Source organism: Ranitomeya variabilis, chromosome 1, assembly GCF_051348905.1.
Source record: "Ranitomeya variabilis isolate aRanVar5 chromosome 1, aRanVar5.hap1, whole genome shotgun sequence".
Lineage (NCBI taxonomy): Eukaryota > Metazoa > Chordata > Amphibia > Anura > Dendrobatidae > Ranitomeya > Ranitomeya variabilis.
This window is the reverse complement of record NC_135232.1, coordinates 589282216-589299840: the sequence shown is the minus strand read 5'-3', so window position 1 is coordinate 589299840 and position 17625 is coordinate 589282216. Positions and strand designations below refer to the sequence as shown.

The 17625-nt window shown below is 46.1% G+C and overlaps 1 protein-coding gene across 1 annotated transcript in view; it reads left to right on the top strand.

Moving 5' to 3' along the window:
* Positions 1 to 14357: 14357 nt before the first annotated feature.
* CRABP2 (cellular retinoic acid binding protein 2) overlaps positions 14358 to 17625 on the top strand; it is a 31306-nt gene continuing 28038 nt past the window's right edge. The window contains exon 1 of the mRNA XM_077258216.1: positions 14358 to 14736. Coding sequence (XP_077114331.1) covers positions 14667 to 14736 — 70 coding nt within the window. The 5' untranslated portion in view covers positions 14358 to 14666. The remainder of the gene's footprint in view (positions 14737 to 17625) is intronic.

Here is a 17625-nt window from a genome sequence, read left to right as displayed (position 1 = left end):
AAAAATTCCAGGATGACCCGCCAGCGTAGAAGAATGAACCTCCGAGATGACTCTACTGGTCCAATCATAAGGAACAAACAGTCTACCAGGTGGACAGCGATCAGGTCTATCCGCCTGAAACTCTTGCAAAGCACGTCGCAGATCTGGGGAAATAGCGGATAATATCACCCCATCCTTAAGGATACCTGTAGGTTCCGAATCACCAGGGGAATCAGGCTCAAAACTCCTAGAAAGGGCATCTGCCTTCACATTCTTAGAACCTGGTAGATATGAGACCACAAAATTAAACCGAGAGAAAAACAACGACCAGCGTGCCTGTCTAGGATTCAGGCGCCTGGCAGACTCAAGATAAATCAGATTCTTGTGATCAGTCAAAACCACCACCTGATGTCTAGCACCCTCAAGCCAATGACGCCACTCCTCAAATGCCCACTTCATGGCCAAAAGCTCCCGATTACCGACATCATAATTTCTTTCGGCGGCAGAAAATTTTCGAGAAAAGAACGCACAAGGTCTCATCACTGAGCAATCGGAACTTTTCTGCGACAAAACCGCCCCCGCTCCGATCTCGGAAGCATCGACCTCAACCTGAAAGGGGAGAGAGACATCAGGCTGGCGCAACAGGGGCAGACGAAAAGCGGCGCTTAAGTTCCCGAAAGGCCTCCACAGCGGCAGAGGACCAATTGGCAACATCAGCACCCTTCTTAGTCAAATCCGTAAGAGGCTTAGCAACACCAGAAAAACCAGTTATAAATCGACGATAAAAATTAGCAAAGCCCAAGAACTTCTGAAGACCCTTTAGAGAAGTAGGCTGCGTCCAGTCACAAATAGCCCGAACCTTGACAGGGTCCATCTCAACAGAAGAAGGGGAAAAATGTACCCCAAAAAGGAAATCTTTTGAACCCCAAAAACACACTTAGAACCCTTTACACACAGAGAATTCTCCCGCAAGACCTGAAAAACCCTCCTGACCTGCTGAACATGAGACTCCCAGTCCTCAGAAAAAATCAAAATATCGTCCAAATACACAATCATAAATTTATCCAGATATTCACGGAAAATATCATGCATAAAGGACTGAAAAACTGAAGGTGCATTAGAAAGGCCGAAAGGCATTACTAAATACTCAAAGTGGCCCTCAGGCGTATTAAATGCGGTTTTCCACTCATCCCCTTGCTTAATTCGCACCAAATTATACGCCCCACGGAGATCAATCTTGGAGAACCACTTAGCCCCCCTTATGCGAGCAAACAAATCAGTAAGCAGCGGCAACGGATACTGATATTTGACAGTAATTTTATTCAGGAGTCGATAATCAATACAAGGCCTCAGCGAGCCATCCTTTTTAGAGACAAAGAAAAACCCAGCTCCTAAAGGTGATGAAGAAGGACGAATATGTCCCTTTTCCAGGGACTCCTTAACATACTCTCGCATGGCAGCATGCTCAGGTACAGATAGGTTAAACAAACAACCCTTTGGAAATTTACTGCCTGGAATCAGATCTATGGCGCAATCACACTCTCTGTGGGGAGGGAGAGAACCAATTTTAGGCTCTTCAAAAATATCACCAAAATCCGACAAAAATGCCGGAACCTCAGAGGGAATAGATGACGAGATAGAAACCAAAGGTATGTCCCCATGAGCCCCCCGACATCCCCAGCTTAACACAGACATAGTTTTCCAGTCCAGTACTGGGTTATGAGATTGCAACCATGGTAATCCAAGCACTAACACATCATGTAAATTATGCAACACGAGGAAGCGAATCATCTCCTGATGGTCTGGAGTCATACGCATAGTCACTTGCGTCCAGAACTGTGGTCTATTACAAGCCAGAGGTGTAGAATCAATACCCTTCAGAGGTATAGGAACTTCCAGAGGCTCCAAATCAAACCCACAGCGCCTGGCGAAGGACCAATCCATGAGACTCAGAGCGGCGCCAGAGTCCACATAGGCATCCACGGTAATAACTGATAATGAACAAATCAGAGTTACAGACAGAAGAAATTTAGACTGTAAAGTGCCAATAGAAACAGACTTGTCAACCTTCCTAGTACGTTTAGAGCATGCTGATATAACATGCGTGGAATCACCACAGTAGAAGCACAAGCCATTTTTGCGCCTATAATTCTGCCGCTCGCTTCTTGACAGAATTCTGTCACATTGCATTTTCTCTGGCGTCCCTTCAGAAGATACCACCAAATGGTGCACGGGTTTGCGCTCCCGCAAACGCCGATCAATCTGAATCGCCATTGTGATGGACTCATTCAGACCTGTGGGCGTAGGAAACCCCACCATGACATCCTTAACGGCATCAGAAAGGCCTTCTCTGAAAATTGCCGCTAGGGCACACTCATTCCACTGAGTAAGCACAGACCATTTACGAAATTTTTGGCAGTATATCTCAGCTTCATCTTGCCCTTGAGACAGGGCTATTAAAGCTTTTTCAGCTTGAATCTCCAAATTAGGTTCCTCATACAGCAACCCTAAAGCCAGAAAAAACGCATCCACATTGAGCAACGCAGGATCCCCTGGTGTCAATGAAAATGCCCAATTTTGAGGGTCACCTCGCAGCAAAGAAATCACAATCTTAACCTGCTGAACAGGATCTCCAGAGGAGTGAGGTCTAAGAGAAAGGAATAATTTACAATTACATTTGAAATTCAGAAACCGAGATCTATCTCCGGAAAATACCTCTGGTGTAGGAATCTTAGGTTCAGAAATAGGAGTACGTATAACACAATCTTGTAAATTCTGAACCTTCGTAGCAAGATTATTTAAACCTGCAGCCAAACTCTGAGAGTCCATCCTTAAACCGGAGAGATCAGAGCCATTCAAGGATTAGAAGGAGAGAAAGGCAAGGCTGTAAATAGAGCAGAAATACAACTGAGCCAACTAAGTAGCAAACATGTGAGGAAAAAAAAAAAAAAAAAAAAATCTACAGACTTCTTTTACTCTCCTTTCTTCTGCCAATTACTTTAACAGTGGCCGGTCATACTGTCATGATTCCCCAATGGCATGGGAACATCAGAAACACAAAATAACAGACTAGCCCTCGGGTGATGGAAACTCAAGCTGACCGTGACCTAAATCTACCACACAACTAACAGTAGCCAGGAAGCATTCCTACGGCTGCCTAGATGCCATGCGCCAGCCGGAGAACTAACTACGCCTGGAAGAGGAAGGAACAGACCTGGCTTACCTCTAGTGAAATTCCCCAAAGATGATAGTAGCCCCCACATATATTAACGGTGAGTTCAGAGGAAAAGACATACACAGTATGAAGGTAGATTTAGCAAAGCGAGGTCCACTTACTAGATAGAGGAAGGATACAAAAGAGGACTTCACGGTCAGCTGAAAAACCCTTTCAAAAACCCATCCTGAAATTACTTTAAGACTCCTGTGTCAACTCATGACACAGGAGTGGCAATTTCAGTCCACAAGAGCTTCCAGTAACAGGAAATGACAAACTGTAAACTGGACAAAAAATACAAAACAAAAAGGACAAGAGTCCACTTAGCTGATCAGCAGACTGGTAGCAGGAACATGCAACTGAAAGACTCAGGTTACAATGATGACCGGCAAGGAAGTGACTGGAGAGCAAGGCTAAATAGGGAACTCCCAAAACTGATGGAAGCAGGTGAGCTGAGGCAGAAAAGAACACACAAGTCTCCAGTACCACCAGCCACCACTAGGGGAGCCCAAAAAGCGGATCACAACATTGTATGTTTTTTCCCTCTCCTCTCACAGTAAATATTTGTGGGGGGCTGTCTATCCTTTGGGGATTTTCTCTGAGGCAAGATAGTTTTCCCTTTTCTATCTCTAGGGGTAATTAGTCCTCCGGCTGTGTCGAGATGTCTAGGGAGTGATAGGTACATTCCACGGCTACTTCTAGTTGCGGTGTTAAGTTCAGGGTCTGCGGTCAGTACAGGTACCACCTTCTCTAGAGTACGTCTCATGCTGCTCCTAGGCCACCAGATCATAACAGGGAAGAGACCTTCATAGGAACAAGACGGGAAGACAACCAAACCAAATCCCCAACCCGAAGCCGGGAACCAACACGCCGACGACGGTTAGCAAAACGTTGAGCCTCCTCCTGAGACAACACCAAATTGTCCACCACATGAGCCCAAATCTGCTGCAACCTGTCAACCACAGAATCCACACCAGGACAGTCAGAAGGCTCAACCTGCCCAGAAGAAAAACGAGGATGAAAACCAAAATTACAAAAAAAAGGCAAAACCAAAGTAGCCGAACTAGCCCGATTATTAAGGGCAAACTCGGCCAATGGCAAAAAGGCCACCCAATCATCCTGATCGGCAGACACAAAGCATCTCAAATAAGTCTCCAAAGTCTGATTAGTTCGCTCGGTCTGGCCATTTGTCTGAGGATGGAATGCAGAAGAAAAAGACAAATCAATGCCCAGCCTAGCACAAAAGGCCCGCCAAAACCTAGAAACAAACTGGGAACCTCTGTCTTACACAATATTCTCCGGAATACCATGCAAACGAACCACATGCTGAAAAAACAACGGAACCAACTCTGAAGAGGAAGGCAATTTAGGCAAAGGCACCAAATGAACCATCTTAGAAAACCGGTCACAAACAACCCAGATAACCGACATCCTCTGGGAAACCGGAAGATCAGAAATAAAATCCATAGAAATATGCATCCAGGGCCTCTCAGGGACCGGCAATGGCAAAAGTAACCCACTAGCACGGGAACAACAAGGCTTGGCCCGCGCACAAGTCCCACAGGACTGCACAAAAGAACGCACATCACGTGACAACAAAGGCCACCAAAAGGACCTACCAACCAAATCTCTGGTACCAAAAATACCAGGATGACCAGCCACCACAGAACAGTGAACCTCAGAAATCACTCTACTAGTCGATCTGTCAGGAACAAACAATTTCCCCACAGGACAGCGGTCAGGTCTATCAGCCTGAAATTCCTGAAGAACCCGCCGTAAATCAGGGGAAATGGCAGAAAGGACCACCCCTTCTTTCAGAACGCCGACTGGTTCAAGGGCCTCAGGAGAATCAGGCAAAAAACTCCTAGAAAGGGCATCAGCCTTAATATTCTTAGAACCCGGAAGATACGAAACCACGAAATCAAAACGAGAAAAAAACAAGGACCATCAAGCCTGTCTAGGACTAAGCCGTTTGGCAGACTCGAGGTAAATCAAATTCTTATGATCGGTCAGGACCACAATACGGTGCTTAGCTCCCCCAAGCCAATGTCGCCACTCCTCAAACGCCCACTTCATAGCCAACAACTCCCGATAGCCGACATCATAATTGCGTTCAGCAGGCGAAAACTTGCAGGAGAGGAAGGCACACGGTTTCATCAAAGAACCAACAGAATCCCTCTGAGACAAAACGGCCTTTGCCCCAATCTCAGAAGCGTCAACCTCAACCTGAAAAGGAAGAGAAACATCCGGCTGACGCAACACAGGAGCAGAAGTAAATCGGCGTTTAAGCTCCTGAAAGGCAGAGACAGCCGCAGAGGACCAATTCGTCACATCAGCGCCTTTCTTCGTCAAATCGGTCAGGGGTTTAACCACACTAGAGAAGTTGGCAATGAAACGGCAAAAAAAATTAGCAAAGCCCAAAAATTTCTGAAGGCTCTTCACGGATGTGGGCTGGATCCAATCATGAATGGCCTGAACCTTAACCGGATCCATTTCTATAGATGAGGGAGAAAAAATGAAGCCCAAAAAATAAACCTTCTGTACTCCAAAGAGGCACTTAGACCCCTTCACAAACAAGGCATTATCACGAAGGATCTGAAATACCATCCTGACTTGTTTCACATGAGACTCCCAATCATCTGAAAAAATCAAAATATCATCCAAATATACAATCATGAATTTATCAATATAAGTCCGGAAGATATCATGCATGAAGAATTGAAAAACAGATGGAGCGTTAGTGAGTCCGAATGGCATCACAAGGTATTCAAAATGGCCTTCGGGCGTATTAAACGCAGTTTTCCATTCATCACCCTGTTTAATACGATCAAGATTATATGCCCCTGAAGGTCAATCTTAGTAAACCAACTAGCCCCCTTAATCCTAGCAAACAAATCGGAAAGCAAAGGTAAAGGGTATTGAAACTTGACCGTGATCTTATTCAAGAGGCGATAATCAATACAAGGTCTCAAGGAGCCATCCTTCTTAGCAACAAAAAAAAACCTGCTCCTAACGGTGAAGAAGATGGCCGAATATGCCCTTTCTCCAAAGACTCCTTAACATAACTCCGCATGGTGGTATGTTCAGGCACAGATAGGTTGAAAAGTCGACCCTTAGGAAACTTACTGCCTGGAATCAAGTCAATAGCACAATCACAGTCCCTGTGCGGTGGAAGGGAACTGGACTTGGGCTCATCGAATACATCCTGAAAATCAGACATAAACTCTGGAATTTCAGAAGAAGAAGAAGAGGAGATTGACATCAAAGGAACATCATTATGAACCCCTTGACAACCCCAACTAGTCACAGACATAGATTTCCAATACAGGATTATGTACCTGCAACCACGGGAAACCCAGCACGATAACATCATGCAAATTATGCAACACCAGAAATCGACAATCTTCCTGATGGGCTGGCGCCATGTGCATGGTCACCTGTGTCCAAAACTGAGGCTTATTTTTAGCCAAAGGTGTAGCATCAATCCCCCTTAAAGGAATAGGGTTCTGCAAAGGCTGCAAGGGAAAACCACAACGCCTGGCAAACTCAAAATCCATTAAGTTCAAGGCAGCGCCTGAATCCACAAACGCCATGACAGAGAATGATGACAATGAGCAAATCAAGGACACCGATAACAGAAATTTAGGTTGTACAGTACTGATAGGTGCGATCCTCTTTGTCCGCTTAGGGCAGACTGAAATGACATGAGAAGCGTCGCCACAATAATAACACCACCCATTCTGACGTCTGAATCCTTGTCGTTCCGTTCTAGACAAAATCCTATCACACTGCATTGGCTCAGGAATTGGCTCTGAGGACGACGCCACAGCGCGCACAGTTCTACGCTCCCGCAAGCGCCGATCAATCTGAATGGCCAGAGACATAGAATCACTCAGACTGGAAGGAGTGGGAAACCCTACCATAACATTTTTAACGGATTCAGAAAGACCCTTTCTGAAAATTGCCACCAAAGCATCATCATTCCATTTAGTCAACACAGACCATTTTCTAAATTTCTGACAAAACAATTCTGACGCCTCTTGACCCTGAGACAGGGCCAACAAGATTTTCTCCCCTTGATCCACAGAATTAGGTTCATCATATAATAAACCTAAAGCCTGAAAAAAGGAATCTACATTAAGCAAGGCCGGATTCCCAGATTCCAGGGAAAATGCCCAATCCTGTGGATCACCATGCAGCAGGGAGATGACAATTTTAACCTGCTGAATGGAATCACCGGAGGATCGCAGTCTCAGAGCAAAAAACAATTTACAATTATTTTTAAACCCCAAAAATTTGGACCTATCACCAAAAAACAAATCAGGAGTAGGAATCTTCGGTTCTAAAGCTGGAGTCTGAACAATATAATCAGAAATACCCTGTACCCTAGCAGCAAGCTGGTCTACACGCGAAGCTAATTCCTGAACATCCATGCTGCCACAAGACTCCTCAGCCACCCATAAATAAAGAGGGAAAAAAAGACAAAACAGACTGCAGAAAAAAAAATGGCTCAACACTTTTGTTCCCTTCTTCTGAGATGCATTTAACTCATTATGGGCCAGTTGTACTGTTATGATCTGGTGACCTTGGAGCCGCATGAAACTTTCTCTGGAGTCGGTGGAACCTGTACTGACCGCAATCCTGAACTAACACCGCAACTAGAAGTAGCCGTGGGGTGTGCCTAACACTCCCTAGACACCTCGACACAGGCGGAGGACTAAATACCCCTATAGATGGAAATGGGAATGCTATCTTGCCTCAGAGCAGACCCCCAAAGGATAGGCAGCCCCCCACGAATAATGGCTGTGAGTAGGAGAAGAATAGACACACGCAGGTAGAAAACAGGATTTAGCAAAAGAGGCCACTCTAGCTAAATAGAAAAGGATAGGACAGATAACTAGGCAGTCAGTATTAAAACCCTTCCAAAAATATCCACAGCAGATAATACAAAAAGTTCCACAATCTAACTAAAGACATGGAATGTATATCTGCCACTCCAGAGAATCCAGCAAGACTGAGAAAATACTGACACAATCTAAGCTGGACAAGAAAACACAAAATATAGCACTGAATTGTGAAGCACACAACATGTGTGCCACAGGGAAAAAGAACCAGACACTTATCTTTGCTGATTTGGCAGAAAGGCAGGAGGAACCAGGCAGAGGTCCTACACCTCCCAACAACAATTGACAACTGGCAAGGACTAATGAATCCTGCACGCCTAAATACCCCAGTCAGATCTGCAATCAGCAGATACACCTGACCAGGACTGCAACTCAGGGGCAACTGCATTACCACCTACAACCACCGGAGGGAGCGCAAAAGCAGAATTCACAACAGATCAGTGTATAATCACTATCCATGGAGGACTCGGAACAGACCATACTTTACAGTGTGGGGGATCAAGAGTAGCATAAGAAACTTGCTCAGAAAACTGCCTTCTGGTAATTCATTCTGGCGGTTCATGGACATCTGGCCTAGGGTGTTACTTATTATCTGGCCTTGGTCTGTATTCTAACCATACTTTTAAATATTCTGCAGCCCATCTGAGCAGTATCTGGAAAAGGAGAACAATATGGAGTCTCTCTTGTAATCCAGTCTTTTATTATATTATTATTTATTAGATATAGCCTTATACTCATGAAAGGTTATCCTTCCTCTAGCTTTAAGGCCCCGTCTCACATAGCGAGATCGCTAGCGAGATCGCTGCTGAGTCACAAGTTTTGTGACGCAACAGGGACCTCAGTAGCGATCTCGCTATGTGTGACACGTACCAGCGATTAGGCCCCTGCTGCGAGATCGCTGGTCGTGTCAGAATGGCCTGGACCTTTTTTTGGTCGTTGAGGTCCCGCTGACATCGCTGAATCGGTGTGTGTGACACCGATCCAGCGATGTCTTCACTGGTAACCAGGGTAAACATCGGGTTACTAAGCGCAGGGCTGCGCTTAGTAACCCGATGTTTACCCTGGTTACCAGCGTAAATGTAAAAAAAAAAAACACAGTACATACTCACCATCTGTTGCCCGTCAGGTCCCTTGCCGTCTGCTTCCTGCTCTGACTGCTGCCGTAAAGTGAGAGCACAGCAGTGACGTCACCGCTGCGCTCTGCTCTCACTGTACGGTGGCTCAATCAGAGCAGGAAGCAGACGCCAAGGGACCTGACGGGCAACAGATGGTGAGTATGTAGTGTTTGTTTTTTTTTACATTTACGCTGGTAACCAGGGTAAACATCGGGTTACTAAGCGCGGCCCTGCGCTTAGTAACCCGATGTTTACCCTGGTTACCCGGTTGCTGCAGGGGGACTTCGGCATCGTTGAAGACAGTTTCAACGATGCCGAAGTCGTTCCCCTGATCGTTGGTCGCTGGAGAGAGCTGTCTGTGTGACAGCTCCCCAGCGACCACACAGCGACGCTGCAGCGATCAGCATCGTTGTCTGTATCGCTGCAGCGTCGCTGTGTGAGACGGGGCCTTTAGGTCTTGGAACTGGTGGGAGATTTAGACCAACCAATGTGACTCAACTGGCCAAATTTTCATAGTAATACCATTTAATCCAAGCAAAAACAAAGCATAAGTATTTGCTATAAAACCATTTACCCTTCATTATTTTATTTTTGAGTTCAAGGGCCAACAAAACAGAATAAACCCCCAAACAATGCCCCAGGGATTGATTAGTTTATGGGTAATCTTGTCATACTTCCTCTGTTTAGAACGGCTTGGTCTGGAGTCATTAGGCCATTACTGCTATTGTTCCTATTATTAATTCAACTCATAAGCCACCTGCTGGCTGGGGCATGGTACTACACTGCTCACATGGAAAACGCTTCTGTGGATTAGCATGTGTAATTACAGCATTTACATGTGAATGAGTCCTCAGTGCTGTTCTCTAAGGGTACCGTCACACAGTACCATTTTGATCGCTACGACGGTACGATTCGTGACGTTCTAGCGATATCGTTACGATATCGCACTGTCTGACACGCAGCAGCGATCAGGGATCCTGCTGAGAATCGTACGTCGTAGCAGATCGTATGGAACTTTCTTTCGTCGCTTGATCACCCGCTGACATCGCTGGATCGTTGTGTGTGACAGCGATCCAGCGATGTGTTCGCTTGTAACCAGGGTAAACATCGGGTAACTAAGCGCAGGGCCGCGCTTAGTAACCCGATGTTTACCGTGGTTACCAGCGTAAACGTAAAAAAACCAAACAGTACATACTTACATTCCGGTGTCTGTCCCCGGCGTCTCAGCTTCTCTGCACTGTGTGCGCGCCTGTCAGCCGGAAAGCGCCGAGCACAGCGGTGACGTCTGACGTCACCGCTGTGCTTTCCGGCTATGGCGCTTACACAGTGGAGAGAAGCAGAACGCCGGGGACAGACACCGGAATGTAAGTATGTACTGTTTGTTTTTTTTACGTTTACGCTGGTAACCAGGGTAAACATCGGGTTACTAAGCGCGGCCCTGCGCTTAGTTACCCGATGTTTACCCTGGTTACCGGGGACTTCGGCATCGCTCCAGCGCCGTGATTGCAACGTGTGACCGCAGTCTACGACGCTGGAGCGATAATCATACGATCGCTGCGACGTCACGGATCGTGCCGTCGTAGCGATTAAAATGGTACTGTGTGACGGTACCCTAAGCCACTGTTTATGGAGCATTAAGCAAAGTGATGCTTAAATCTAAAGCTTATAATTACATTTTAACCACCCCTTCCCCATGCTGCAAAATGAAAAGACTTATCATGGAGCACAGAATGGGTAGATATACAAGGGCAACTAAATAAGTACTAACTCAAAGATAATCCCATATGAAGATGCCCTTTAAACCTGCATGATTTGCCTCCTTTCCAGTGAAAAGTGGGAGTTATGAGGGGTAACATGCTGAACCTGTTCAAAGACCTCTTAATTCATGACACTGATGGGGGGTCAATACTTCTAGAACCCCATAAATGTGTCCTTTGGAGTGGAAACACTAAGCCAGTGCAATTTGGTTCTTCCCTTGATCTAGAAGGGAAGTACCTATATCATTCCTATACTGTATAAGAGCAGTGAAGGTCAGGAGCCAAAGGCATTGTCAAATGCTGATGGGCACATGAAGTCCATCATGATGCAAATTCCCCTTCTTTAGTAAGAAAAACCCAAGAAACAAGTCCCCTTTTCTTCATGAAGTTACACTTGAGAAACATGTCCTCCTTTTCACAAGAAGCTAAACCCAAGAACCATATCTCCCTTCCTGGGCAAAACTCAACCCAAGAACCGTATCACCCTTTTCTTCACAAAGCTAAACACAAAAACATCCCCCATCTCTTTATGAAGCCAAATCCAAGAACCATGTCCCCCTTTCTTCATGAAGTTAAACCCAAGAGCCAAGTCAACTACAATTCTCAGCAAACAATACAACTCTCAAGACTTATAACTTTTAAATGATTTGTCACCCAGCCTATTTATCCAGGAATCAACTAGGCTGACCTACTTGCATGTTCACCTCTATGTCAACTGTTATAACCGCCATATTGTCAACCAAGGAGAGCAGGGACTGTAACTGATTTCCTTTCCTCCATATGCAGTGTGGGATCTGCTATTCTTTATTTTTCCTCCATGTGTAGTGCAGCATCTATGAATTTCTCTGCCCCTCGTGTGTAGTGTGGGGTCTGTCACTCTCTCACTGCTCTCCATGTGTAGTGTGGGGTCTGTCACTCTTTCTATCCTCCATGTGTAGTGTGGGGTCTGTCATTCTCTCCCTGCCCTCCATTTGTAGTGTGGGGTCTGTCACTCTCCCTGTCCTCCATGTATAGTGTGGGGTCTGTCACTCTCTCCCTGTCCTCCATGTGTAGTGTGGGATCTGTCACTCTCTCCCTGCCCCCAATGTGTAGTGTGGGGTCTGTCACTCTCTCCCTGCCCTCCATGTATAGTGTGGGATCTGTCACTCTCTCCCTGTCCTCCATGTGTAGTGTGGGATCTGTCACTCTCTCCCTGTCCTCCATGTGTAGTGTGGGGTCTGTCACTCTTTCTGCCCTCCATGTGTAGTGTGGGGTCTGTCACTCTCCCTGTCCTCCATGTATAGTGTGGGGTCTGTCACTCTCCCTGTCCTCCATGTATAGTGTGGGGTCTGTCACTTTCCCTGTCCTCCATATGTAGTGTGGGGTCTGTCACTCTCTCCCTGTTCTCCATATGTAGTTTGGGGTTTGTCGCTCTCTTCCTGTCCTCCATGTGTAGTGTGGGGTCTGCCCTCTCTACCTGCCCTCCATGTGTAGTATGGGGTCTGTCATCTCACCCTACCCTACATATGCAGTGTGGGGTCTCTAATCTCTCTCTGTCCTCCATATGTAGTGCGGAGTCTGTCACTCTCTACCTGTCCTCCATGTGTAGTGTGGTCGGTTACTCTCTACCTGTCCTCCATGTGTAGTGTGGGATCTGTCACTCTCTCCCTGTCCTCCATGTATAGTGTGGGGTCTGTCACTCGCCCTGTCCTCCATGTGTAGTGTGGGGTCTGTCGCTCTCCCTGTCCTCCATGTGTAGTGTGGGGTCTGTCCTCTCTATCTGTCCTCCATGTGTAGTGTGGGGTCTGTCCTCTCTCCCTGTCCTCCATGTGTAGTGTGGGGGTCTGTCACTCTCTCCCTGCCATCCATGTGTAGTGTCGGGTCTGTCGCTCTCCCTGTCCTCCATGTGTAGTGTGGGGTCTGTCCTCTCTCCCTGTCCTCCATGTGTAGTGTGGGGTCTGTCACTCTCTCCCTGTCCTCCATGTGTAGTGTGGGATCTGTCACTCTCTCCCTGCCCTCCATGTGTAGTGCGGGGTCTGTCCTCTCTCCCTGTCCTCCATGTGTAGTGTGGGGTCTGTCACTCTCTCCCTGTCCTCCATGTGTAGTGTGGGGTCTGTCACTCTCTCCCTGCCCTCCATGTGTAGTGCGGGGTCTGTCCTCTCTCCCTGTCCTCCATGTGTAGTGTGGGGTCTGTCGCTCTCTCCCTGCCCTCCATGTGTAGTGTGGGGTCTGTCACTCTCTCCCTGCCCTCCATGTGTAGTGTGGGGGTCTGTCACTCTCTCTGCACTCCATGTGTAGTGTGGGGTCTGTCACTCTCTACCTGCCCTCCATATGTAGTACAGGGGTCTACCATTTCTCCCTGCCCTCCATGTGTAGTGTGGGGTCTGTCCTCTCTCCCTGTCCTCCATGTGTAGTGTGGGGTCTGTCACTCTCTCCCTGCCATCCATGTGTAGTGTCGGGTCTGTCGCTCTCCCTGTCCTCCATGTGTAGTGTGGGGTCTGTCCTCTCTCCCTGTCCTCCATGTGTAGTGTGGGATCTGTCACTCTCTCCCTGCCCTCCATGTGTAGTGTGGGGGTCTGTCGCTCTCTCCCTGTCCTCCATGTGTAGTGTGGGGTCTGTCACTCCCTGTCCTCCATGTGTAGTGTGGGATCTGTCACTCTCTCCCTGCCCTCCATGTGTAGTGTGAGGGTCTGTCGCTCTCTCCCTGTCCTCCATGTGTAGTGTGGGGTCTGTCGCTCTCTCCCTGCCCTCCATGTGTAGTGTGGGGTCTGTCACGCTCTCCCTGCCCTCCATGTGTAGTGTGGGGTCTGTCACTCTCTCCCTGCCCTCCATGTGTAGTGTGGGGGTCTGTCACTCTCTCTGCACTCCATGTGTAGTGTGGGGGTCTGTCGCTCTCTCCCTGTCCTCCATGTGTAGTGTGGGGTCTGTCGCTCTCTCCCTGCCCTCCATGTGTAGTGTGGGGGTCTGTCGCTCTCTCCCTGTCCTCCATGTGTAGTGTGGGTCTGTCGCTCTCTCCCTGCCCTCCATGTGTAGTGTGGGGTCTGTCACGCTCTCCCTGCCCTCCATGTGTAGTGTGGGGGTCTGTCACTCTCTCCCTGCCCTCCATGTGTAGTGTGGGGGTCTGTCACTCTCTCTGCACTCCATGTGTAGTGTGGGGGTCTGTCGCTCTCTCCCTGTCCTCCATGTGTAGTGTGGGGTCTGTCGCTCTCTCCCTGCCCTCCATGTGTAGTGTGGGGGTCTGTCACTCTCTCTGCACTCCATGAGTAGTGTGGGGTCTGTCCTCTCTCCCTGTCCTCCATATGTAGTACAGGGGTCTACCATTTCTCCCTGCCCTCCTAGTGTAGCGGTGCTGGTGGTAAGATAATGCCACAGGTGGGATTGTGAGCTTCCTCTCTGTGGTGAATGCCCCTCCCAGTAGAGGCGGTGGAGGGAGAGGTGGCAGCAGGAGGCTGAGTAGTTAGCATCACACATATGAGGGAGGGGAGGTATATATAGTCCCAGACACAGCGTGGTGGGTCAGTGTAACCTGCACACATTGGAGGCTGTAGCCAGCGTGGAGCCAGCCGGAGCCCCCCAGGAGAGCAGCCCATGACACCTCTGTGTTAGGCTGAACTTGCTGCAGTGAAGCCGCCTCCTCTGCACTGGAGACCGGGATTTTAGTTCATTCTCCTTTTTTTTGTGGTGTTCGTCTTCCAAATCTCAAAGAAAACCCTCAAAGATGCCCAACTTCTCAGGAAACTGGAAAATGAAACATTCTGAGAATTTCGAGGAGATGTTGAAAGCTTTGAGTAAGTGCGAATGAATGGGGTGACCAGGGCAATGCTGATAGCTAGCTGATGGAGAAATACAGCTGTATGATGATGGGGAGGATTATATTGGGGTCCCGTGTAAAATAAGCAGGTTATAATGGTCACATTCTAGTATGCATTTTTTTCTGCGTCATCTGATCTGAACATGGGTATAAAGGGTTAACCGATGAGAAGTCGGCCCAATACAAAGGTATTGTGGGGTAATAAATGTAAAAAGGGTTAATAGGTGAGATGTGATCCTAATATGTAGATGTGAAGAGTTAACAGCTGAGATGTCTATATAGATACGAAGGGTTAATAGTTACGATTATTCCAATATTTAGATCTAATGGGTTCATAAATGAGATGACTCTAATATATATTGTATGTAGGGTTAATGGATGAGGTTTTTATTCCAATGTATAGATATAATGGGTTAATGGATGAGACCTGAAACCGATATACAGTTGTGATGGGTTAAGAGATGCCCTAATATATAACTGAAGGGTTAATCGGTGAGACATGCATCTACTGTAAGTATAATGGGTTAATAGATGAGAGATGTGCTGGTATAAGTGAAGTGTTAATGAGAAATGAGACAATATATAAATATGAAGGGTTAATAGATTTGAGCCTAATACACAAATATCAAGTGTTAATTGGAGCAATCTGATGCAAATACACAGATATCTGGTGTCAAGACAGGAGACGTGATGCCAATAAATAGATATAGTAGTGGTTATTAGCTGATGGATTCTCCTAATACATGTTGTTACAAAGGGTTAATGGCGGACATGTGCCTAATACACAGAACAGCTCCTCCTACTGCACAGGTAAATTGGGACTTCATGCAATTGATGATTTCTTTAATATCTCAATATACTGATATTACAGAGATCCGGGGTTAATATGAGATCTGATTCTCATACACAGGCAATAGGGGGTTCATGTAAGGAATTGTCTTGTTTAACCATAATAAACAGATATATCTGATTGCAACCCATATATCAGGGGTTAATAGACGAGACTTGATCCTAATACACACAACTAAAGAGTAAATCAGTATCCTAGGTTAAATAAATATGCCGTGATCTGAATCCACGGGTACCTGGGGTTAAATAGATCAGATCTGATCCTAATATATGAATATAAAGGGTTAATGGATGGGATGTGACCATAATATACAGTATCAGGGGTTAATAGATGAGATCTGAATCTCAAACAGTCAGTTGAACAATGTGTTTAATCTCCCGGTAATATGTGGAAATATTGAGATTATTCTATAAATGACCCTAATACACAGGGGGCTGATGTACTCTTATGTCCTTAGCCATCCAATCCGCAGAGCTCGGGGGGTTATTGGAGCAGGTCGGACCCTGATACTTGGCTTTATGATCTGCATTTCTCTTTATACAGATATTGAAGGTGAATGTCACATCTTGTCCTAATATACAGATATTGGACTGATCTCTCGTGTCGCCTCTCCTTCATATACTGGGGTTTCACAGCTCGTATCTTGTCCTAATATACAGTTATAAGGATTATATCACTTCCTAATGCGCAGCTTGTATAAATATCAAATATCTGCCCCATTTATTGGAATTATTCCCTTCTATTGTGTCCTTATACACGGTTATCAGTGACTAGCATTACCTAGATTACTCTAATACACGGGTATTGGGGATGATTCTTTTATAATATTTCATAAAACATGGATATTATAATATTAGCTCATATCAATGTACACTGATATTGTTGATTTTCTTGTATTATCCTAATACACAGGTATCGGCTATTCATACTGCATATCCTATTCTCATACATAGACACATGGGTCAGCTGTTATATCTCATATATCTAATACACAGATGCATAATATTATAATAATAATTAATAATAATCTTTATTTTTATATAACGCTAACATATTCCGCAGCGCTTTACAGTTTGCACACATCATATTGTAACATATTACTGAAAGGAAACAGAACTGTGTTTTATAAACAGATAATACTGAGGATACATGTATTGCACCTTATCCTTATCTACAGGCGAGAATGAGCTCGCCCTGTAGTGGTTCTGAAAACCTTTCAAATACACATAAATTCCAACTTTTCTCATCTGATACATTCAGAAGCTTTTCATCTGCTCCCTATATACAGACATTATAAATATATATTTATTTATTGATATTGCTTCTCCCTCCTTATACAGTTTTGAGATTTTACTCCCTCTGGGTATGAATGAAAAAAGTTCCCCTGCTTGTTAGACACATCATGGGCTCCTCACACTCGTCACACTTCCGCTACTTACCGTATATACAGACAGCAGGCTTCTACGTGTGTGTGTGTATATATACAGATGGCTGGCTTCTACGTGTGTGTGTGTGTGTGTGTGTGTGTGTGTGTGTGTGTGTGTATATATATATATATATATATATATATACAGATGGCAGGCTTCTACGTGTGTGTGTGTATGTATATATATACAGACGGCAGGCTTCTACGTGTGTGTGTACAGACGGAAGGCTTCTACCCCTGTGTGTGTATACAGACGGCAGGCTTCTGTGTGTGTGTGTGTGTGTGTGTGTGTGTGTGTGTGTGTGTGTGTGTACAGACGGAAGGCTTCTACCCCTGTGTGTATGCAGACGGCAGGCTTCTACGTGTGTGTGTGTGTGTGTGTGTGTACAGACGGAAGGCTTCTACCCCTGTGTGTGTATGCAGGCGGCAGGCTTCTACGTGTGTGTGTGTGTGTATATATACAGATTGCAGGCTTCTCCCCCTGTATGTATGTGTGTATACAGACGGCAGGCTTCTACCCTTCTACGTGTGTGTGTGTGTATACAGATGGCAGGCTTCTCCCCCTGTGCATGTGTGTATACAGACGGCAG